Raw genomic sequence first — 25000 nt, forward strand, 5'->3', positions numbered from 1 at the left:
GATATTTTCAAGTTAAATATTTCTACTGTTTTTTGCCCATGTGAAAGTCACTGGAGACCCCCCCAAAAAACAGACAAAACAGAAAAAGAGTTTGGAGAACAAATCTTTTAAGGCCAAGCAGAGAAATGTCTTGCATTTTTTATAAGAAGCTCAGAGAAAAAATGAAACCTGAATAAAATGTATATAGATCTATCTTTTATTTTCTTCTCATTTTTGAAAGCCCATAATAATTCTCTAGAAAGCCACTAAATGATTTATCCTTCCTGTTTCTAGAAACACTAAACTGAAACTATAAGTCTAAAATTATAATCATGACCTCGAGAAAAACTTTTTCAATACTGTTAACGGTATACAATAATATGGATATTTAATGCTTATTTATTGTATTTCTAAATGGTTTTTAAGTTACAACAGGACATTTTTTTTAACATTGTGAACCGAATCAAAAAAAAAATGACCACAAAACCGTAATATGAACTGCAGCACGCTGTTTAAATAGCAAATGCATTTGTGCTCATACGTGCGCCCATAGGCGTTCTGAAAAAAGAAGGCGAGTTGCTATTTTGAGGAACTAAAATAGACTGCACGATAGAACGAATCAAAGCAGCTCTAAAATCCAATGCAGAGCGCGTTAGCTTAAACATTGCTTAATACACACAGGATGTACAGCAAAACGCAAATATCTTTACAAATAAAAAAGAAATAAAGGAATAAAATATTACAAAAATTATTATTTTCTAGCCAACATAAATATAAAAACCATATTTTCTTGCCTTCATCTCGGGATTTTTTTGTAGTTTTTTTATGACAATTTGCTTTTGTATAATGTTATTAATTATTATATGCATATTTATATTTGTTTTATTAAAAACAAGCTTAGATTTGTCCACCTGTCAGGTTTTAGACCATATAGGGCACAGCATGTGTATTAGGACATAACTCCTTTTTTTGACCACACTTCATTATTATTGTTCATTTATTAGTTTGCTGGAAATTAAAGCTTTTTAGAAATAGTTTTGAAGCAAATCTTTGTACTTAATAAGCAAAATTACAAATTTATAGACTAATGGATGTCTGCATACAACATGTTTCCCTATCCACGAGAGTGAAAGTGAAAGTAAAGAATGAGCAGGCTTATCTCTCATTCTTGCCTGTAGATGCTCTGTTTAACTGTTTTCTCGCTAGTGAAATGTTCAGTTTTTCCACCTACAAAGTCCGCCATGTAAATAGCAAATGTGCTATGGCACGACGTAACTGACTATTAAAGTGAATGGGAGATGATGTCTGACCGGTTTATTCTCAAAACACACCTATAACTCATTAAGAGAATAGGCTCAACCCTGTTAGACCATGCGCCATGGCGCAAAGTGGATTTTTTCATCCTTATAATAGCAAAAGTGGATTCTGACACGCCCTAAATGCTTTTGCGCCCAGCGCTTTGGACTTTGCGCATGGATTGTCAAAAAAGAGCCATAAAAGTTTGAAGCTTGACCTGTTTTTGTTGTTGTTGTTGATGAAATAACGTTTTTGCAAGTTAGTTATATTAAAAGAAATATTGCTATCTCAACAACAACATCGCATAGTGTATTTCCCAGTAGATTAAACATTATATCACATAATACTGATTCTGTAGTTTGCATTTCTAAGTTTGCATTTCGCAATTCTATTTCTAAACTGTAAGGAGAAAGTTTGAACGGTGAGAAGCAAACCTTTTAGATGAAACATTTTATTCTCTGGACACGAGCTTCCATGCTTGACAGATGTGGTCACTGAACTGTTGTTGTACAGAAAAGTGATGCATAATTCAAAATTTCTCCTTTTGTGTTCCCCAGGACACTTTTTGTGTGATTTATTCCTGCAAAGTCATGGTGGGCCGTCTGTCTCTCTCTGCGTGCGTGTGTGTATGTGTATTCATTTCTCTTTTAGACGCAGATGTACTGCATCTGATGAGATGCTTCACCTCATTCACAGCTGCTTGACTTCTGCTGTTATTCATGTCTACAACTGCTCTGTTATCACAAATAAAGCGCTTAGGCTTCATATTAATGTCTGCATCAGATTATTCAAGTAGATACTGTGCAGTTATCGGAGTTTACTTGGGGTGGTGATTCATAGCAGCGATTTAATGCTTGGGTGCATATATATGCTGAAAAAAAGTACTTGATGTTTTTGTCATCATAACTGAAGCCTCATAATGATAATGAATATACAATTTAATCAGTTGGATGCTAAAGCAGTCAACATTTAGAGCTGTATCTCACAATCTCATGTAGCCTGATTACAGTCTGGTTCGCCTTTCTGCATATTAAAGCCAAGCAAACCCGCTTCTGCAGGAAGAGTGGGTTTGATTGGCATATAAAGAGACCAATCACTATTTAGACTTGTAGGTAACATTCGAAAATGATGCTATCTGACATTTCCATATATACTGACAGAGCTGCCACAGTTCTCAAACAATAGATTTGTTTTATTGGTGTGTGTGTGTGTGTCTGTGTGTGTGTGTGTGTGTGTGTGTGTGTGTGTTTGTGTTTGTGTTTGTGTGTGTGTGTGTGTGTGTGTGTGTGTGTGTGTGTGTGTGTGTGTGTGTGTGTGTGTGTGTGTGTAGGGGTAGGTCAACCACATAACTGATAATGACTGGGATGTGTTTGTAGGGGTAGGTCAACCACATAACTGATGATGATTGGTATGTGTGTGTGTGTGTGTGTATGTAGGGGTGGGACAACCACATAACTGATGATGATGATTGGTGTGTTTGTAGGGCTGGGACAACCACATAACTAATGATGATTGGTGTGTTTGTATGGCTGGGACAACCACATAACTGATGATTAATGGTGTGTGTGTGTGTGTGTGTGTGTGTGTGTGTGTGTGTGTGTGTGTGTGTGTGCGTGTGTGCGTGTGTGCGTGTGTGCGTGTGTGTGTGTGTGTGTGTGTGTGTGTGTGCGTGTGTGTGTGCGTGTGTGTGTGTAGGGGTGTTACAACCACATATTGAGTATTGGTGTGTGTGTAGGGGTGGAAAACCACGAGGATTGACGTGTTTGTATAGGGGTAACCACATAACTGATGATGATTGGTGTGCGTGTTTGTGTAGTGGTGGGTCAACCACACAATTGATGATAATTGATGTGCGTGTAGTAGTGGGGGAACCACAAAATGATGATTGGCGTGTGGGTGTAGGGGTGGGACAACCACAACTGATGATGATTGGTGTGTGTAGTGGTGGGACAACACATAACTGATAATGATTGACGTGTGTGTAGGGGTGGGGCAACCACATAATGATGATTGGCATTTGTGTGTAGGGGTAGGACAATTACTTAACTGATAATGATTGGTGTGTGTGTGTGTGTATGTAGGGGTGGGACAACCACACAACTGATAAAGATTGATGTGTGTGTGTAGGAGTGAGACAACCACATAACTGATGATGATTTGTGTGTGTGTATGTAGGGGTGGGACAACCACATAACTGATGATGATTGGTGTCTGTATGTTTGTTGGAGTGGCATAACTACATAACTGGCAGGACTGACTGACTGTTTTCATGAAGTGTGATTAGAAAAAAATTAAATAAATAAATATTTACGATTAAAAGCCGGTTATATTCACACACTGTAGTTTTTGCATAATAGTTCCCCTTTAAAATTAAAAGTAATAACATTAGTAGTCTAAAATACTTTTCAGATGTAACTGATTTGACTGCCACCTTTAAAACATTTACTTTCAATGAAATACGGTTACTTATATTTTTTTGTATTTTGGTGATGTAACATTGAAATATTTTGTGCATTTCTCCAGATATCATAGCTGAGAAGAAAATCTGAATTATAGAATCGACTCCTTTTAAATTATGAGTGGGGTTTTGTATTGACTTGTTCAAATCACACAGGATGATGAATTTATTGAAGGGTGATTCTAGTCTATTTTATGTCAAACATGAAAGATTGCACCAATAAATTAGACTAATTATGTGTAATTTTCCTGCCTTATTATTAGCATGTGCAGCGGCCATTCATAATGAGAGTGTGAGAGCCTTCTGGTGTCACTCATTTGCAGTTTTTTATACAGTTAAGATGTGTTTGTTATCATTGTGTATTTTATCTTATTATTATAATCATAAACAAACAGATTTAATGCACTGTTTATTTTAAAAATATAACAAAAATACAGTGGATATAAGTAAATGCACATACTGAACAATGTTTATGTTCAATGATGGTGAAGCAAAGACAGCATGGTTGTGCTTTATGTTAATGTAATGAAGTTATAGTGTAATTATTCATTTACTGGGTAATATTAATTAATCACATGCCCATGCTACTGTATATGGTTGGGGTTTGAATGTGGGCTAGGTCTAGGGTTAGTTGCATGTAATTATGCATAATTGATTGCAATTTTTAAGTGCACGGAATATACAGTATGCAACTACCTTAATTTAAAGGGTTACAGACAGCATTTACCTTTTAGTAGTAGTTAAAGGGATAGTTCACCCTAAAATGAAAATGTACTCACAATTTACTCACCTATAGTGGCTCCAGAGCTTTATGAGTTTCTTTTTTTTCTATTAAAATTAACTTTAGACTGCCGCAGTAGTAAAAACAGTGGTTACAGGTCTTAAACATTTTTCAAAATATCTGCATTTGTGTTCAACAATCTCTAACAGGTTTGGAACACCATAAAGATGAGTAAATGATGACAGAATTTACATTTTTGGGTGAACTAACCCTTTAACTTTGGGATTAATAGTGAAAAATATAATTGAAACCTCTTTTTGTAATTAATAACTATATTATTGTTTTTAAATATATACATATATAGCATCCGCTATGCCTGCTTTAATTTTAAAGTCATTGTCAGGTTCAATTGCTGTTTATTTTAATTAATTTAAAGGGGCGTGCGTGAGAGTCATGCATCGGACTGCGCTCTCTCTCTCTCTCTCTCTCTCTCTCTCTCTCTGTGTGTGTGTGTGTGAGAGAGAGAGTGTAAAAGTGTGTGTATGTGTATTGTGTACTGTATTCAGATGTTTTCGGCAGCAGGATGGCGTGAAAGAGCCACTGCGCGCAGAACACGCACGCACGCACGCGCGCACACACATACACACGCTCGCGCGCGCTCACCAAGACTAGCGCTGAGGAGAGTCAGTCAGTCTCATTCCAGCATCAGTCGCGCATCATGGATCTGCGGGGCTCACACACTATTGGAATGATTTTACCGCTGTATCTCATCTTTCCCTTCATCACAGGCTCCACCAGTAAAGGTGAGTAAGCCATTATTAATATGACTTACAGTAATCTGAGGGTAAAAACGAGACTTTTCCCGCTGGATTTGTGTGCGCGCGAGATCCCGCCGCTGACTGGAATAACGGCTGCAAGTTGAGGAGGAACTTTGCGTTCTGCCAGTCTGCAGTTAAACGACGAATCAATCAACCAATGGTGTTGTTTTTATATTAATTGATGTATTGTTTCCATATATTAGTCTACATTTGGATGAGGTATTGGTATAATTGATTCATTAACGCAACAGATTTAGTGGTGATTGGCGCATCACATTCGTTTGATCTGCGGTGTGGAAGATGTATTGTATGATTTCATTTCAATTAGTGTGAAAACAAGCAGTTCTGTCGTTATATAGCCTAGCCCAAAGTCTCTCTAAGCCAACTGTTAGACATACTGGATAAGCCGGGCTGGTTTGAGGCTATATGAAAGACTTGTCATGTTTTTAAGCTTTCATGACAGACAGTGTGCATAGTTATTTATGTCTGTTATACGTAATACTATAAATATTTAGGTATCCATATTGTCTATTGTATTTTATTGTTAACATTATATTAAACGTTAACAGTGATATTTCATCACGGCTAACTTTATTTAACATAATAATTATGTATTAGCACCCAAGAGTTTAGGTGTTTTATTAAAAATATCGTGCTATCTGATTTGATAACCGGACGCCACTCGTTCGTGCCCATTATGATCAACAGAGATGTCAACGCGCTTGATTCGACGCAATCGACGCTCCTTCAGTTGACGCACGACGCGTTGCACATCTACATCTTCTGTATTTCTCCTTATGACTGAAAGACATGATTTGAGAACAATCTTAAAACAGAACAGGACGGGATATTTTTGGTCAGGTTAATCAAGTTTTGGGTATGCTGGTTTAAGTTGGTCAGGATGTAGGCTAAGAGTTGCTTGTAAACTAGCTAAACAACAACTTCACTTTAAGAAATAAAGGTACAAAACCTGTCATTGGGGTGGAATCTTTTTAAAGGGTACTTTTTTTTTTTTTTTTTTTTTTACACATTGGTACCTTAAAAGTACAAGTGCCTTTAGGGAACACTTTAGGCTACTATGAGGTAGCCTTCACATTTGTAGGCTAGGTATTAATTTGTACCTTTGAGGTATACAGTATGTGCACCTGTAAGGTAGAATAGTGTACCTTTTGAAAAGGTACCACGCCAGTGACAGGTTTTGTACCTTTATTTCTAAGAGTGTTGGTCAAGCTTTAAGCTGCAAATCATATTTAGAAGTATCAGTTCGGATTATTAGGGAGCATTTTTTATGTTACTAGGCAAACATCTTTAGGTTTGCAAATTCTTCCTGTTCTAAAATGAATTTTTTTTAAATTTATTCGAAAAATTGCAGTCTTTTGAATCATCAATATGTTTTAATTACTCCAAACACCACAAAACTGCTTGCCCATATATCCATGTACAAAAGAATGGCGCCTATTTTGAGGTCAAAATGTTTCAACCATTCAAAATACAAAAATATACAGAATATAAATATAAATAATATAATATATTATTCCATTAATGTAATATATTGTATTATATATTATGCTATACATTTCTCGAAAGTGTATAGCATTGCTATATACATTCTAAAGTGCTTTACACTTATTTAACAACAGAGTTTACATGCCCATTTGCACATAACAGCTGCACACATAATGTTGTATATAGTATTATACCTCTACATACACTGTCAATTTGTATATTTGCATTCACTACTTCTATTTTTTCAAATATATTTATTATCTGTAATTCTGTTGCACTGTGGAAGCTCTGTCTTGAAAACAAATTCCTCATTAGTGTGAACATACCTGGCAGTAAAGCTCTTTCTTTCTGATTATATATTCTATAAATTATTATTTATACATAAAGAAAATCAAGCTGTAGAATGGCCCAGCCAATCACCTAACTCTAATCCAATAGAAAATACAAAATAAAGATCACTTCGGATAGACAAGACCCACAAAACCATCAAGATTTTTACACTCGGTTGAAGTCTGTGAAAATATCACACCTGAGCAATGCATAACTTAATCCTTCACACGAGAGGCGTCTTTAAGCTGCCATTACCAAAAGAGCCTAAACTTAGGAAAAGTATTTAACACGTCTTTTTTTTTTTTCTGGGTATAATATTTCTAAAGTAGCTGTTGACATGGAATTGAGCCAGATTTAGGTAAAAACCCAAACAATACAAACATAAAAACATAAAAAATAAAATAAAAAAACTAAGAAATATGAAAACAATTTGTTATTTAATAACAATGCAATGGCACAGGGGAATGTACAGAACTACTAAAATGCATTTAAGACTTAGTATAAAAGGCTTTTATTGGTGATGGATTACAGTAATTACCTCACTGTAAAAACAATCTTGCTGCCTAAAGCTTTTTAGTTTTCTGGTCATTTCTATTTACATCAAATGGACTAAAATAATAAGTTTAACTTTGTATAACTAAAAATATATTGATTAATAACTGATTAAAATTAAAGTAACAAAACTTTTTGTCATTCTTTTTTTAAATGCTCATTTATTGAAAAGGAATTGTATAAAAATAGAACATAAATGGATTAATCTACTTAATTTAGTGAGTATATCATGATTGTCAGCATGTGGCTAGATACCTTTCAGCAGACATGTCTCGTGTTACTTTTAATACTTGTATTTGCTTCTACCCTGTAAAATTATCCGTAAATTAGCAGTTTTCCATATTTTGTGATTCATGTTTTTTATTTTCCCACATTTAGTTGTGCTTTTGAATTGCTTATTGGCCATTTTAATATTTTAAAGTGCTATATTGTCTGTGTTGGTGTTGTCTACTATAGTATACAACCTTGTAATAAACTGCCAGCACACTTTCTGTTATTGTACAGGCTTATTTCTCTATATATTATTCCTTATACATTGTATTGTTTCAAATTAAAATGTCAATAAAAGTCACTTTGTCAAACTGTAGAGTTGAATTTTAAAATCAAAAGTTCAACTTACCATAATGCAATTCACAACCACAAATAAATGGAAACATAAAATACAGAAACTGTTAGTATTTGCAGTGTATACAGTTGAAGTCAGAATTATTAGCCCCCCTTTGATTTCTTTTTTTCTTCTTCTTTTTTTTAATATTTGCCAAATGATGTTTAACAGAGCAAAGAAATGTTCACAGTATGTCTGATAATATTTTTTCTTCTGGAGAAAGTCTTATTTGTTTTATTGCAGCTAGAATAAAAGCAGTTTTTAATTTTTTAAAGACCATTTTAATGACAAAATTATTAGCCCCTTTAAGCTATATTTTTATCGATAGTCTAAAGAACAAACCATCGTTATACAATAACTTGCCTAATTACCCTAACCTGCCTAGTTAACCTAATTAACCTAGTTAAGCCTTTAAATGCCACTTTAAACTGCATAGAAGTGTCTTGAAGAATATCTAGTCAATTATTATTTACTGTCATCATGGCAAAGATAAAATAAATCCGTTATTAGAAATGAGTTATTAAAACTATTATGATTAGAAATGTGTTGAAACGATCTTCTCTCTGTTAAACAGAAATTGGGGGGGAAATGAACAGGGGGTTAATAATTCAGGGGGGCTAATAATCCTGACTTCAACTATACATGCAAAAATACTCTCAAAAAAATTATTGTTATACTATTGAATTGTGTTCAAATAGAGATGTTTTATTTAACTATTTCATTGCTAAAGTATAGCTCTGGTCTTACAGCTGATTAGAAGGTCATTGCTTGTCTGATGTTTATCATACAGGTATTTGCAGTATGTGTGTGTGGCTTCTAAGATCAAGAGCTTTTATTACTGTACATGGTGCACTTGTATCTGATGTTATTCAAGAAGTGGTTTTTTTTCCTGACTGAAAAGAGAAGTGACCTGTTTGCTTTTATTTGAGGCCAGATTTATACAAACCACAGTGGACACTTTTTACATTTCTGGGTTTCTCAGAAGCAGAAGTGCCATAGTTGGGTACATTTCTAAAATAGGGATAGGAAACTATACGTTTTCCTTCATTTTTATCCAACAGCACAATAAAATAAATCAAAGTAGTGTCTACTGATAATGAAAAGAAGGGAGAAATATGTTTTTTGTTGGAACTTAACCAGTATTATGTCATTTAAAAGGAGTTGGTGTGTTGTGAGCACACTGGCGTCGTTGTCCTGTGGCTGTCATCGCATCATCCAAGTGGATGCTGCATACTGGTGACCCCTCTTCATGACTGTGAGGTGCTTTGGGTGTATGGCCATACACAATAAAAGTGCTATATAAATACACATTACATTACTAAATAATAAAAAGATAACCAAAAAATGCATTATGACATTATGACATATATATATATATATATATATATATATATATATATATATATATATATATATATATATATATATATATATATATATATATATATATATATATATATATATATATATATATATAAATAATATGAATATATATATATTTTATTTATTATATATCCAAGGTTATACCTTGGATATATAATTATATCCATAATTACATCATACCTTGGATATATAATTATATCCATATTTACATATTATATATATATATATATATATATATATATATATATATATATATATATATATATATATATATATATATATATATATATATATATATATATATATATATGTATGTATATATATATATATATATATATATATGTATGTATATATATATATATATATATATATATATATATATATGTATGTATATATATATATATATATATATATATATATATATATATATATATATATATATATATATATGTATATATATATATATATATACATACATACAAACATATATATATATATATGTTTATTTATTTATTTATTTCTGTAGTACTGAGCAGAAATGTTTAAAGTAGACACAAGAATTGTAGTGGGAAGATTTAATCACTCAAGGGGTATTTACTGTTTTCTGGGTAGTAAATCTGGATATTTACTCTATATTTACCCTAGTGTTTTTGGACAGTTTTTTTCTCATATTTGATATTTCTTTATATTTTCTCAGAAGTGCATTAAACTTATTTTTGAGTGATTTGACTACAGGCATAGGCCAGTATAAGATTCTGAGGGTATGATAACCTTGGATAAAAATATCATGGTTTCACCATATCACGGGATTGTGATCACTGCTCTAAAATGTATTCCTTTTAAATGTCTGGGTAAAAAACTAAAACTTTTTCCCACTTTGAACTCAATATATTTTATTTTTAGAAACATTTAAAATATTTTGTTACAGTAAACATGTCAGGCGAAATAAATTAAATGAATCATTGACTTCTGCTTTCTTTATTTGTTTAAAAAACACTGATTTCTTTACAATTTAAAACGGCATCTTTGGATATCATTTCTGCTGGAGATACTGCTGTCTTAAAAATCACAATCTTACATATTTCTTAGAAATGGTATGGCAGAAAATTTTGGGGGTCTTAAAACCTTAAATTTTTGAAACTGTAGTATACCTTAAACGTTTATCGGCCCTTGTCTATATTTGACATATCACAGTGTCCAAGAATCCAGTGTACAAGGCTAATGATCATATTTTATTTCTTTATTTTTGTCTGATATAAAAAGGGTGTTATAAGAAATTACACTTTATTGTGGTTATTTGTAGGTTTGCACAAATTTGGTCAAAAGTTTTTGTGATTTTTATATGATGATGATAATAATTTAAAAATAAAAACTATTATTTGTAAATAAATATACATCAAAATGATTTAAAATGAAGGAGATTTCACTATAAAAAACAATATAAAAACAACTATAAAATGTAATACCAATAATGTAATACTCTAAGTATATTTTTACGATTATTATTATTATTAAATCATCAAGCTTTTATTTCATTAGAAAAAAAACAAGGAGCCAATAAATCGTCCCTTTGTTGATAAGCGTTTTATTTAATTAAACTGAACCCTTTGTGATTTGATTATCGCAATAAGCCTTGTGACAGTTTTTTGTTGTCTTATTTCAATTAGAACCACGCAGCCCTTCCTCTGAGCTCCACAAAGTCAAGCAGTCATGTTTGGTTTCAGGTTTGCATTCAGTTTTGCATCAGGCGGTCAGTAAATGCACTATTACCGAGGTGACTGACTTCAGCATTTCCAGCACAGACGGCCTGTTAGCATTTATTCTGAGGCTTTCAGCTGTATTTGGTCACGGATGTTGAATCCGGAATAGAGGAATGCATCAGAATGAGCTTACTCGAGTGGATTACAGCCGTGCAGTCTAATACAGAGCGATGCTGCCACCGTAAAGAGAGAAGACCGTGACATCATGCTGTGGCTGTATACGTGTTGGTAATGAGATGCATATGTGCTGTAATTGAAACAGATGGTTATGAACTTTGTAAGCCTGTGGCTCTCCAAAGCACACAATACTCCAGGATATGATATCAGGAGCTGAATTCTGATTTTTGTCTGCGAAGACTGAGGATGCATTTTAAAATTATTCCGACATGTCTTGAATTAGAAGTGTGAAGGTTGATAAAATGGTTTGTATCATGGTTTGATTCGGTTTACATTGCAAAAAATTGAAAATGCACTATTGGAAGACTCAACCCTTGTGTATTGCTTAAATTGACTACCCTTTAGTTATGTTGGTGGCTGTTTTTGCCCCATTGACCTCCATTATAATGACATTATTTTGATTTCAAAACCATGACACCATATAATCATGCATTCTTGATTCTTGGTGATTTTCCCTGTTGGGAAGAGGTATTTGTCTTTTGAGGTATTTGACAATACGTCTTTTTTCCCTGTTGATTATCAGTTGGCACTTTTAACCCTTTAGATAGTCCTATGCTATCTAAAAGTTATCTAAATGCTATCTAAAAGACATGCTTTACACAGCGGATGCCCTTCCGGCTGCAACCCAGAACTGGGAAACATTCATACACTCTCAAATTAACACACGTACACTATGGCCGATTTCATTCATGCATTCATTTTCTTTTCAGCTTAGCCCCTTTATAAATCTATGGTCACCACAGTGGAATGAACCAACAACTTATCTAGCATATGAATGTGAATGCCCTTCCAGCTGCAACCCATCAGTGGGAAACATCCATACACACTCATTCACACACATCACTATGGACAATTTAGCTCACCCAATTCACCTGTACCGCATGTCTTCGAACGTGTGGGGGAAACCGGAGCACCCGGTGGAAACCCATGTGAACACAGGGAGAACATGCAAACTCCACACAGAAATGCCAACTGATCCAGCTGGGACTTAAACCAGCAACCTTCTTGCTGTGAATTCACAGTGCTAACTAGGTCTGCACGATTAATCGGAAAAAGATCACGATCTGGATTCGACCCTACACACGATCTTAATTCAGCTTTTTCTACGATTCAGCCAATTATATTTTCAAGGTCAGGAGAGACGAAAAGGCAGCTCCCACAAGTCTTCACAGCATCATTGTCACCTTCAAATGGCGTTAAAAGTGGCTCATACTGTTTTTATAAGGTATAATTCACCCAAAATGTCATTTCTGGCATCATGTAATAATGTATTCACGTTCCCGAAACCCCCAGCCTGATCTCACGAGAAAACGTAAGTATTTTACGTTTTGGCAGTTTAGTGGCTAATTCGTACATGTTCAGTCATAAGAAAATGTACGATTTTAAAAAGGAGGTGTGGCACCCAACCCCACCCCTAAACACAACCGTCATTGGGGGATACGCAAATCGTACTAAAATGTACGAATTAGATCAAAAGTTACGAATTGTCGTGAGATTGTGTTGAAATCACACGTGAGCTGACGCACTGTTTGTTTACTGCAGAGAACGGGTGTGTGCTCGCTAGTGACGCCTAGTTTAGTGAACACAACTTGCATATGCAATGGCTACAGGTAATGAAGATGAAAATAGCATTCAGTTTGTTGCACAGAGCGATTGCTTTAGGGTCGTGCGGGAGGTTTGATTTGCATGTGTGTGTGTGTGTGTTTTTTTTCTCACAGTGACTGCAGCCATGAGCCGCAGTATGAAGTGAAAGTGAAACCTGTGCGCACATCATTTAAATGATCATATCGCATTTTAGAGTTATGATTACGACAAGCATTTGATATGTTTTGTCCTTTATTGCGAACACAGTGTTGTGCATGAAAATAAATGTTTACTGTGTCAGTATAACAACCGTAGCCTATATATAATGGAAATATAATGGTCTAATTATGTTGCCAATGACAGATGACATGCACGTTCCAAACATAATAATTCAACTTTATAATTGCGAATAGTTAAATTCTGATGTCATCATTTTACTGTGAATTAGCAAACAGGACATATTGAAAGATGGTTCAAGTCCACCATAATACAAAATTTAGCATTTTAAGCAACAGTAGACCTACACATATGCCTAATATTATTATTGTTGTTGTTTTACCATACTGTATGTTTGAGAATTAACAATAATAATAGGCTAATCATAATAACCTCTATTTTACATTTACAGAATCATGATCTTGATTTTGAGTTAAAAAAAAAAAATCGTGCAGCACTAGTGCTAACTTCTGAGCCACCGTGTCACCCTTTAATAATTATTTCAATGCGTGTTAAGCATATTGATTATAATAGACCCTCTGCAACACCACATTTGCCAAAGTCAGTTGATTTGGATTGATCTGCATCTCTCTGGGCTTGGTGACCTGTTATGTACATTTTGGGCTCTATTTTGACGGTCCATGTGCAGAGCGCAAAATGCAGGGCGCAAACGCTTTCAGGGTGTGTCAGAACACATTTTTGCTCATTTAAGGACGGGAAAATCCGCTTTGCGCCATGGCGCATAGTCTAAAAGGGTTGAGTTTATTTTCTTAATGAGTTATAGGTGTGTTTTGAGAATAAACCAATCAGAGTCTCATCTCCCATTCCCTTTCAGAGCCAGCTGCGTCACGCCATAAGCGCATTTTGACGTAAAGTAAGTTCACTTTCACTTTTACTCTCGTGGATAGGGAAACCTTTACGCACAGACATCAATTAGCCTATAAATAATTAATTTCATTTGTTAAGCGCAAAGATTTGTTTCAAAACTATTTCTAATTTCAGTTCTAATTTCCAGCAAACAAATAAATGAACAATAATAACAAAGTGCGCTCAAAATACTGAGTTTTCCAAATACACCTGCCATGCCCCATATGGTCTAAAATTTGACAGGTGGACAAATCTAAGCTTGTTTTTAATAAAACAAATATAAATATGGATATAATAAATACTACTGCTAATAATAATAACATTATACAAAAGCAAATTGAATGAACTGAAAAAGCCTCCCGAGATGAAGAAAGTAAGGCAGTGGTTTTTAAATCTTCATGTAGGCTAGAAATTAATATGTTTTGTAATATTTTAATCATTTATATTTATATCCTGTATAAATCTTTATTATATATATATATATATATATATATATATATATATATATATATATATATATATATATATATATATATATATATATATATATATACTTAAAATATTATATCTTGTTCATATGTAAAGATATTTGCGTATTGTTCTGCATCTTGTGTGTAGTGTGTAAGCCAGGCGCACTTTGCACCAGACAATAGACCGACTTTGTTCTGGTCTAAAGATCAGACTAATTACAGTTTCACAAAATAGCAACGCACCAAAACACGCCTGCTTTTTTAGACCAGATGGGCGCACATTTGAGCGCAAATGCATTTGCTATTTAAACAGTGTGGCGCAACACCTCAAAATGACCCTTGCGTCGAGCTAAAAGTACAAAAGACTATTGCGCCGCGCCTTGCGCCACATTGCGCCAGGTGTATGATAGGGCCCTTCATGTCTATTTAGTAAAGACGGTAAAGAGTCTTGTGTCTGAGTAAGTTAGCAAGGCCACAAAATAGCAGGTTCATTTAATAGTTGCAGTGGGGGACAAAGAAATGTGGTTGGGTGTGGTCCGCAAAGTACAAAAAAAAAATTGAGAACTACTGTTTCAGATGATAAATACTGCACAGCCCAATGCTATCGCTGTTGCTAGAGTGACAAGTTTCTGTGATCTTCTGAAATCGTTCTTCTTATTCAGTATGCATCTGTGGTGTTTTTCATTTACATTTATTCATTTAGCAAATGCTTTTATCCAAAGCGACTTACAGATGGGAGATTTTTTTCCCCATCTGTTTATCATCCAGCAGGTGCAACTGATTACTTAGTAAAGTCAAACTAATAGTGCTGGATGATATTGGAAACAATCAGACATTGCTATATATATATATATTTTTTTTTTTTTTGCTAACTACTGTACACACAATGCCTGACAAAAGTCTTGTCTCCTATCTTTTTAGGAGTAACAAATAATAACTTGACTTCTAGGTTCTAGTTGATCATTTGGTATCAGAAGTGGCTTATATAAAAGGCAAAGGCCTCTAAATGACGCTTATTTTAGCAGAATAAAATATGATCATGCCTTGATTTTGATTGATTTTATTAGGACAGTAAGGTCTGACACTGCTTAGACTAAAGTCTCATCACTGAACAGAAATAATATCCAGTATAGATTATAAAGTCCTGCTGCAGTGGAGACAGAATGAATATTGTGTCTGACTCCATCATGAGCTTGGAGGACTGCATACATCTCTGACATGACTCAAATCACTGATTAATAAAGTCATCTGGAATGGCAAAGAAAGAGTTCCTGCAGGACTCCCAGAGTTCATCAAGAATTTTTGTGTTCATCTTCAACGCCTCCTCCTTCATCTTACCCCAGACATGCTCAATAATGTTCATGCCTGGTGACTGGGCTGGCCAATCCTGGAGCAGCTTGACCTTCTTTGCTTTCAGGAGCTTTGATGTGGAGGCTGAAGTCTGAGAAGGAGCGCTATCCTGCTGGAGAATTGTCCCTCTCCTGTGGTTTGTAATGTAATGGGCAGCACAAATGTCTTGATACCTCAGGCTGTTGATGTTGATCGTCCACTCTGCAGATCTCTCGCACGCCCCCATACTGAATGTAACCCCAAACCATGATTTTTCCTTCACCAAACTTGACGGATTTCTCCTCCAATCTTGGCTCCATGATGATTGGGATGCAGTTGAACAGATGATCCATCAGAAAAATCCACCTTCTGCCACTTTTCCAAATGATCATCTAGAAGTCAAGTTATTATTTGTTGCTCTTCCAACTGGGATCGACGATTTTGTGAATATTTGGACAAGAAACAAAACAGCCCTAAGTAAGAAAAGTGCTGTGCATGTTCTGTTGCTTTAAGAAGGCAGAAACCAATCCACTGATCTGAAGAACCTACAGTACCGATTGTTATCTCCAAAGAACTCAAGAGCCCAAACCGTTCACAATGCTTTGCCATTAAAGAGCCTTTATACGCGAGTGTGTAGAAATGACACAACCGAGCCCCTGAGTCTGTTCTCAAAATGGAAATATAATAATATCCCACTAAATCTACCTTGGAGGTTAAAAGAAAAATGGACGTGAATTGAGAAATGAAGCTACTGTTGATGGCTCTTTAGGGCACAAGAACTTGAAAATGAAAAGAGTGAAAGTGGGTCATTGGATGTAAACAGTCCTGTGAGTGTAAGTTTTTGCTCGGTGGTTTATGTTCGGCCCACTTCCTCCAGAGGAACCAGCTGGGCACTGCGTGGCTTTGATTGCGCCCTGATTCTCTGTTCGGTCTCATATGGACACGGGCAGGATATTTCAGTTCTGTGTTTCACAGAGCCTACCATCAGATCCATACTTGAACTAAAAAAGACAGTAGTTTATAGGCCTGCACAATATATAGCTTCAGCATCGATATCACAATGTGTGTGTCCACAATAGTCACATCGCAGCATATGCAATTTTGATTTGGGATTATAATTGATCAGCTCATAATGGAGTCATACACATTATTGATTCTTTCTCAGGGCTTGAAATTAACCTTTTTTCTTGGTAGCGCCAGTGCTCATTACTTCAAAAATGTAGGCACACCAGACAAAATTTTGTCACACCCACCTAAAATTATGAGCACCATTCATTTTCTTGTCGGCTTAGTCTCTTTATTAATCCGGGGTCGTCACAGTGGAATGAACCACCAACTTATCCAGCAAGTTTTTACACAGCGGATGCCCTTCCAGCCACAACCCATCTCTGGGAAACATCCACACACACACTCTCTCATACACTACAGACAATTTAGCCTACCCAATTCACCTGTACTGCATGTCTTTGTTGGGGAAACCGGAGCACCCGGAGGAAACCCACACGAAGGCAGGGAGAACATGCAAACTCCACACAGAAACGCCAACTGAGCCGAGGTTCGACCCAGCAACCTTCTTGCTGTGAGGCGAACGTGCTACCCACTGCGCCACTGCCTCGCCTATGAGTACCATTACTACAGGTTTTTATATTAACAGATTCTATTATATATTAACACTCTAATCACAACTAACAAATAAACACAAATCTGCATGAGCTCACCGGCCGTGCACACACTGCTTGACGTGAACGTGATGAACTGAATTAACAATAATAACTGTGCTGTGTTCTTACGGGTGCTGTCTGATCTTGCACAGATGATATTGACATATGACTTGTTATTTGCATATTTCATAATAGCAATAACGGTGTTTTCATGAGCTGCAATTGTTTCATCTCAGTGAATGCATGGCTTATGTGGTGAACATTCTGCTGTGAAAACTGGTCGCACGAGATCAATTTTATGCACTCTCACAAATGCTCCCAAATACATTTTAAAGTCGCATAGATGAAATTTTGGGCGCATATACGACCAAAACGGTCGCAATTTCGAGCCCTGTTTCTCTACTGCAGCAGGACTTTATATTCTGTACTTGACATTATTTTTGTTCAGTGACAAGAATTTTGTCTAAGCAAAGTCAGACCTTACTGCCCTAATTAAATATTAAAAATCAAGGCATGGTCATATTTTATTGTGGTAAAATAAGCGTAATCTAGAGGCCTTTGCCTTTCATATAAGCTACTTCTGATGCTGTGTTCACACCAGACGCGGAACGCGTGGATAAATCGCGCTATTGTTAAATAGCCGCGTGAACATTTGAGGTTACTCACTTCATTCGCGTGTCAACCCCCGCTTCATTCGCGCATCAAATCCGCTTCAAATCGCGTGTCAAATTCACTTCAAAACAGACGCGGATTCACGTGATGAGCAGGGCTTCTGCTGGTGACTCTAGCTTCATAGCTAAATAGCTAACATGGATTTTATGAAGAAAATAACTGTTAATGTGCGTTATGGAGACTGAAAAACAGCGTCGATACGTTTAGGGTCCTGTATAAGTCCACTGCATCCTTTCAGAGGTGCATCCAGCTCTGTGAGCTCATAAACTCCTCCAGAAACTGAACCTGGATGACGGAGACTTTCCAGCGGTGCCTCTGACTGAGCCCAGCCCAGTTTGATGACTTGTTGTCGGTGTCGCCAGTAGGATTTGCCCCGGGACACCATCAACAGGTTCTACGTCACAATCACACCCCCACGAGACCAAGCTTCTAATTGGTTAACGTGGCGCAAATGTCCGCTTAAGTTCAGATTTTCGAACTCGAGGGATTCGCGCAAACGCTCAATTCGCCTCACGTGTATCGCGCTATTCGCACCGCGCCATTCGCGCAATTTGCGTCATTCACTTCGCGCCATTCGTGACGCAGGATGTCTATTCGCGCGTTTGCATTGACTTAACATGTAAATCACTCGCGCTTGACGCACGTTCCGCATCTGGTGTGAACGCAGCATGACACCAAATGATCAACTAAAAGTCAAGTTATTGTTTTCTAAATCTTGAATAGGCGTCAAGACTTTTGTGAGGAAGTGTAAGTGTGATGTGACTGGAATAAATAGGTTGTTATTCAGATATGTTGAATGATTTTATTGGTCTGTCCGGTTTTATCTGTTTGAATTTAAGAACTAGAGGAATAAAAATATATTTTCTCTTGTTGCATCAGGCGGCGAAACCCATTTTAATCCTTTATTTAACTGTACAAACTCTTGTACACTGTGATGGCATATCTTTTTTTGACACTGGTTTTGTTTACCTATTTGTAATAGTAATACGCACAGAAATGTGACCGTTACTACAGATGACCAACACAGCGGTCAGCGAATTAACAGAGTAGCAGAGCAGCAGCTTTTTTTCCCCCATTAAGCTTGTGCTCTTCATTCTGCCAAGGCAATTATATTCAGCAGCCAGTCCGATCGGGGAGATCCGGGGCTGGATTTTTGGCTCAAAATCCGCCTGCCAATCACAGCTAAACACTCAGTGTCTGCACTAAGCATATCAGGAAGGTTTTGCTATCTGATCTCAGGTCAGAAAGACTGACATCCCCTACTATGTTATCTTCACGTCCAGGTCGTTTATCATTGCCGAAAGCTGGTATGGAGGCATTGAAGTGTTCAATTTAATCATGACTGTGCGCCTGCTTACACTTTTTCCTGGTGTCGTGCTCTTTATGATAAAAGTTAGTTGAGTGTTGGTGGTGCTCAGTCATAATTGTGAAGTATGTCTTGCTAAAAAACGGGCAACAGAATCAATTAAAGAGAGGGGAGAAAAGGGGATGCCAAGTGAGGGACGGAGTTTGGCTGGATTTCAGCTTCTCTAGATGGTGGAAAGCGGGTCGTGCTGATGAATGATAACACGAGGGAAGAAGCATTCACTTCACCTTTTTAAAGTTACGGAAAGTGCGACAATGTGACACTTTTAGAACTTTAATCTGACATTTTAATGTGTGACTCAACTCATAGAGTGCATTAAGGCCTCGTCACACCAACGATGATTACTGGCCATGGACGTATAGTGCGAGAAATCGTTCTAAATATAAAAGAATAGGACTATAAACAGGATAGGATACCACACCATAGCAACAAGGGGAATCTAAATATCATTAGAATCACTTTGACAGGATTTAATCCATCCGAGAGCTGCTGTAAAGTGTTTTTTTCTTTATGTTTTCTATTGTATATTTGTATCTGTATAAATAATATATTTAAGATTATTGTAAAAATTATTCTACGCCGGCAGCTAGCTCTCTGCAACTCTCACATGATCACCCACTGAAGCTAAGCAGGCCTGCGCCTGGTCAGAACCTAGAAGGGAGACCACATGGGAAAGCTAGGTTGCTGCCGGAAGTGGTGTTAGTGAGGCCAGCAGGGGGTGCTCAACGTGCGGTCTGTGTGTGTCATAATGCCCCAGTATAGTGATGGGGACTCTATACTGCTCAGTGAGCGCCGTCTTTCGGATGAGACGTTAAAACCGAGGTCCTGACTTTCTGTGGTCATTAAAAATCCTAGGATGTCCTTCGAAAAAGAGTAGGGGTTTAACCCCGGCGTCCTTACCAAAATCTGAACCTCTGTCCATCATGGCCTCCTAACCATCCCCATATAATAATTGGCTTCAAGTCTCTTCTCCACTAATCAGCTGGTGTGTGGTGTCCGGTCTGGCGCAAAATGGCTGCCGTCGTGTCATCCAGGTGGATGCTGCACACTGGTGGTGGATGAGGAGACCCCCCCCCCCTATGTGTAAAGCACTTTGAGTGCCCAGAAAAGCGCTATATAAATGTAAGGAATTAATTATTAATATTATTATTAAGGATGCACAAACTACAATTCTGGGCCGAAGCAGAAAATTCTGGATTCACTTAGCTGAAAATTAAAAAAAAAAATTTTATAAATTTTTTTAGTGAAGTTTATAAACAAATTTCAAGAGGATCACATGCTTATGATTGCTTGCGGCTAGTCCTGCATTATAAACGTCCTGAGTAGGTTTAAACCCTCAGCATAGGATCAATTTGCTGTGAATACACTCTGTTTTGAGTGTATTGTATAGACCGGGTGTCCAAACTTGGTCCTGGAGGGCAGGTGTCCTGCATAGTTTAGCTCCATCTTTCTTCAACAAACTTGCCTGGAAATTTTAGTGTACCTTGATTAGCTGCTTCAGGTGTGTTAAATCAGGGTTGGAACTAAAATATGCAGGACACCGGCCCTCCAGGACTGAGTTTGAGCACCTCTGTTATAGACATTCTGTATACACCAGGGGCCTCATGTATCAACGCTGCGTATGCACAAAAACTTTGTGTACGCCAGGTTTCACGCTCAGAATCGCTCACGTTTGGATTTACTAACAATGAACTGAACGTGGAAATGTGCGCAGCTTCACGGCAGCTTCCTGGCAGGTGTACGGACATTTTTTGTGCGTGTGTGTTTTATTTCCATTGGCGACTCCTAGAGGCAGTTGTGTTAAAATCCTCTCTACAAAGTGTCTGAGCCTTGCAATGGCAGCTGTATGAGACGGGTTCATCTAGCAGGTATATAAGGTTTCCATACCATACAGTTGACCAGCTAAACATTAAAGCACAATCTGCAGCAGTCGCCTGTTTTCCCAATGTAATCTGAGCGATCTACTGCACGCACATTGCTATAAAGACACTATCTGAAGATGAATTTGCATGCGTGAATCAGAAACATTTCCATTCAATAAATGTGCAAATAAAATATGATGCTTATTGATATGAACTTATTGATGATTCCTACTTGTCTTTCTCGTGATAAATAGTTGGCAAAATCTGATATGTAGTGGGGGAAAAAACAAGAAAGAGTTCATCAGACGCTGAATTCGAGCCGAGCTCATGCTCGAACGTATCAATTCATGATCACAAGCGTCTTACGAGCTGCGCCACTGAGACTGTTAAGCGTCCTGCAACATTTTACAGATATAAACCACACTATTTCTTTTGTTAATGCACTCAGTGCGATGTTCAGACCCAACTGTGTTAACCGCATCAGCTAAACTCTCCCACTCTATTTTTTCTTTTGTTGTTAATTCCGGAGAACAAACTTGCAAATAACACCGCTTTTCTCCGGTCTACCTCCCAAAGCAGCACCTCCAATTCACATTCTGTTCAAAGTTTCTCTTTTTGCTTGATTTTGCCGTTGCTTTTTCGTTGGGTTTTGCCATTAGCATAGTCATTAGCATATTCATACGGGGGAGGAGGCAGGGAGGGGTTTTGTGCTCGTGCATGTTGCGCTCAGTTTCACGTTCATTCAGATGTACAAAAGAATATGCGTGAGATTCGGCGTACGCAGTGTTTCATACATCTGAAATTTTTTCTGCGTACGCACATTTACAGCTTTGTGCGTACGCAATGTTTTAGTAAGATTTCCACGCAAGTCTTCGTACATGAGGCCCCAGGCCCGGATTGACTAATCAGGAGGACCGGGAGAATTTCCGGTGGGCCGTTCCGTTTTTTGGCCGCGAGGGCCGGTGTCCCTAGCTCCAGAATCTGTTGCTCTCAGCAGTCCCACTTTTTAAATTAATTTATTTATTTACTTGACCACAGTCTTCTTATTCATTATTTTACCGCAGCTCTGCTCTTTTTATCTATTTTCTCGCAACCTCGTAAACGAGGTGCAGCCTGCAGGTTAATGATGATATAACTCAGATGTGTCACCTGCTACTGTACAGCTGTTGTGGTCTAGTGGTTAGCACGTTAGATTACAACGCCACCGACCCGGTATTGATCCTCATTTGAGTAATTAATTTTTTCATATTTATTGTTAAGACATATAATGCTGTAAGGGTTGTTGAACATTTGAAGTTCTAAAGCAGCTGTTTTCTCAAAAAAAGACGTGATAGTGTAATTAGAAACTGAATTGGAAATGACCTTATTTTAATATAGTCAAACGTGAACTGAGGTGGGCCGGTCTGAGGCTTGAAACCATAGACTGTAAAATATATGGACGTAGTATCCGTGACGTCACCCATAGGTTTCTGAAGAGCGCAAAAGAAGCCACAAGTAGGCGCGGCCAACCGTCGCCATTTTGGTCACGCGTCATCACACCCACGGCGGGATACCAAACAAGGGCAAAGAGGCGGAGAGTGAGCGGAGCTACAGACACCTGCTAGCATTTAGCTTGGACCTGGTTCAGACACACTTTACTTTGGGAGAAATGCTTAATACTTTATCACCTGTGACTCGTTTGTATTCTGACCACTTGTGCTTGGTTGTACACTATATCAATAAAGTGTTTAGACTTTTAAAAACACTGCTGTAATACATTGAGCCACTAAACATTGTTCTTATGACGTTTTTCAACAGGAGGAAAACGCGAATTACTTACAAACACTTCAGATATAGTCTGTGTTAGTAAATGCAGGACTATTGATAAAATCCAGCATAACACTGTATGACAACGCTTCATATGACTGTTCTAGAGCCTACAGCTAATCAATCTGACAGATTCTGGAGTGCATTACAGCTCTAAATATAAATATAAACGATAAATGATCTTAAATAAAACATATACATGTATAGAGATGGTATATAAGTATATAACTTTACTCACATGGGAAACGGAGGCCACGTGAATGGTTTGTGAGCACAATTAAGTGCCCTCAGCATGCCATGTCATCTAATAATTGTGGGAAACAAGTCCAAAAGGCAGTTGACTGTGTAAAGCCACATAAAACAACACAGAAATACGATAAATATGCCGAGTTCAGTGGCTAATCTGCAGAGGTGATGTGACGGCGACCAGCGAGACCTAGCTGTCACTTAAGTGGCCACGCCCTTGATTATGCAAACTTAATATAACTTAATATAAAGGAAACGGATGAGTTATAAAAAAATTCACCCCCCTCACAGTTGTCATGAAGGGTAATATTAGCTATATTAACCAAAATCTTTTTTTGTACCAGGCTGTAAACACACTTTTTTTCTGCTGTAAAGTTGGCCATTCTAACAGTGCGCTCAATTGAAATTTGCTCTGTTTTGGAGCCAGGAGCGGCCAGGACTAGCGGAATTTCAGATGAATTGCAGTTTTAGTTACTTCCGTATTGGCTTCCTGAGGGAGAGCGGGAGGTTGCCGCTTGCTTGAAACTCCAGGGCTGAAAAGGAGTCCCACTCCGGCCCTGGTATACACACTGTCATTTTGTCCAGTGGGGACCAGCAAAATTTGGGTTTTCCACATTTTCTAAAATAACCTACGTTTAGGAAGAAATGATCCATATTATAATCGACTTGAGAGTGAGTAAATGACTTTTGAAATTACTTTAATTTTTGGGTCAGCATCCATTTGATGTTAATACAACAACAAAACATTTGAAAGAATCGTGATAAAATTGCAAATCGTGATTTTCCTGGAAAAAAAAAAATTTGTGATTTATTTTTTCGCCACATTACTCTTTTCTAATTGAGCCTCGCTTATTTAAACAGTGACTATATATAGAAATACAGTTTGTATCTCTGAACATGAGGTCTTAGCCCCATCAGGATTTATCGTTTATCAATTTTACTAGTTGTTTGTATAGAACGAAGCATAAACCCTCAGCATAAGATCAATTTGCTGTGAATACACTCTGTATTTCCCTGCAAAGTACATTGTCTATTATGATTCATGGCGGTGTGGTGTCTGAAAGAGCCTGGACGTCGACACGGGGCGAAGCGGAGAACAAATCGCCCTCATACGTCTTCTTTACTGTCAGTTATGAAAATGTGTGAACAGAAAGTCAAGCGGTGAAGGGATTCTTATGGAGTCAAGGTTACACACTACTGGCAGTCGTGTGTGTGTTTTCTCATTGAACTCAGCTGACTCTTGCGCATTTGCATTTATTAATATGGGTTCACAGTATTTAAGCGCAAAATTGGCAGGAAATTACGCTGCAGAGACTCAAGGCTGAATATCTCTCAAG

At 37.1% G+C, this 25000-nt stretch overlaps 1 protein-coding gene across 7 annotated transcripts in view; it reads left to right on the forward strand.

The window, feature by feature from the left end:
* Positions 1–25000, forward strand: part of cntnap3 (contactin associated protein family member 3) — a 231396-nt gene that overhangs the window by 12442 nt on the left and 193954 nt on the right. For 3 of the 7 annotated variants that reach the window (XR_015500683.1, XM_087269952.1, XM_087269953.1), the window contains exon 1: positions 5141–5257. The exons of the other annotated variants lie outside the window; for them this stretch is intronic. Coding sequence is in view for 2 of the 3 variants with exons in the window: in XM_087269952.1 (XP_087126078.1) it covers positions 5173–5257 (85 nt within the window). In the remaining variant the exon portion in view is untranslated. Of the gene's footprint in view, positions 1–5140; positions 5258–25000 lie in introns of those variants that run through there. 7 annotated transcript variants of the gene reach the window in all.

Source organism: Danio rerio, chromosome 10 (genome assembly GCF_052040795.2).
Source record: "Danio rerio strain M-AB ecotype USA chromosome 10, GRCz13ab, whole genome shotgun sequence".
Classification (NCBI taxonomy): Eukaryota; Metazoa; Chordata; class Actinopteri; order Cypriniformes; family Danionidae; genus Danio; species Danio rerio.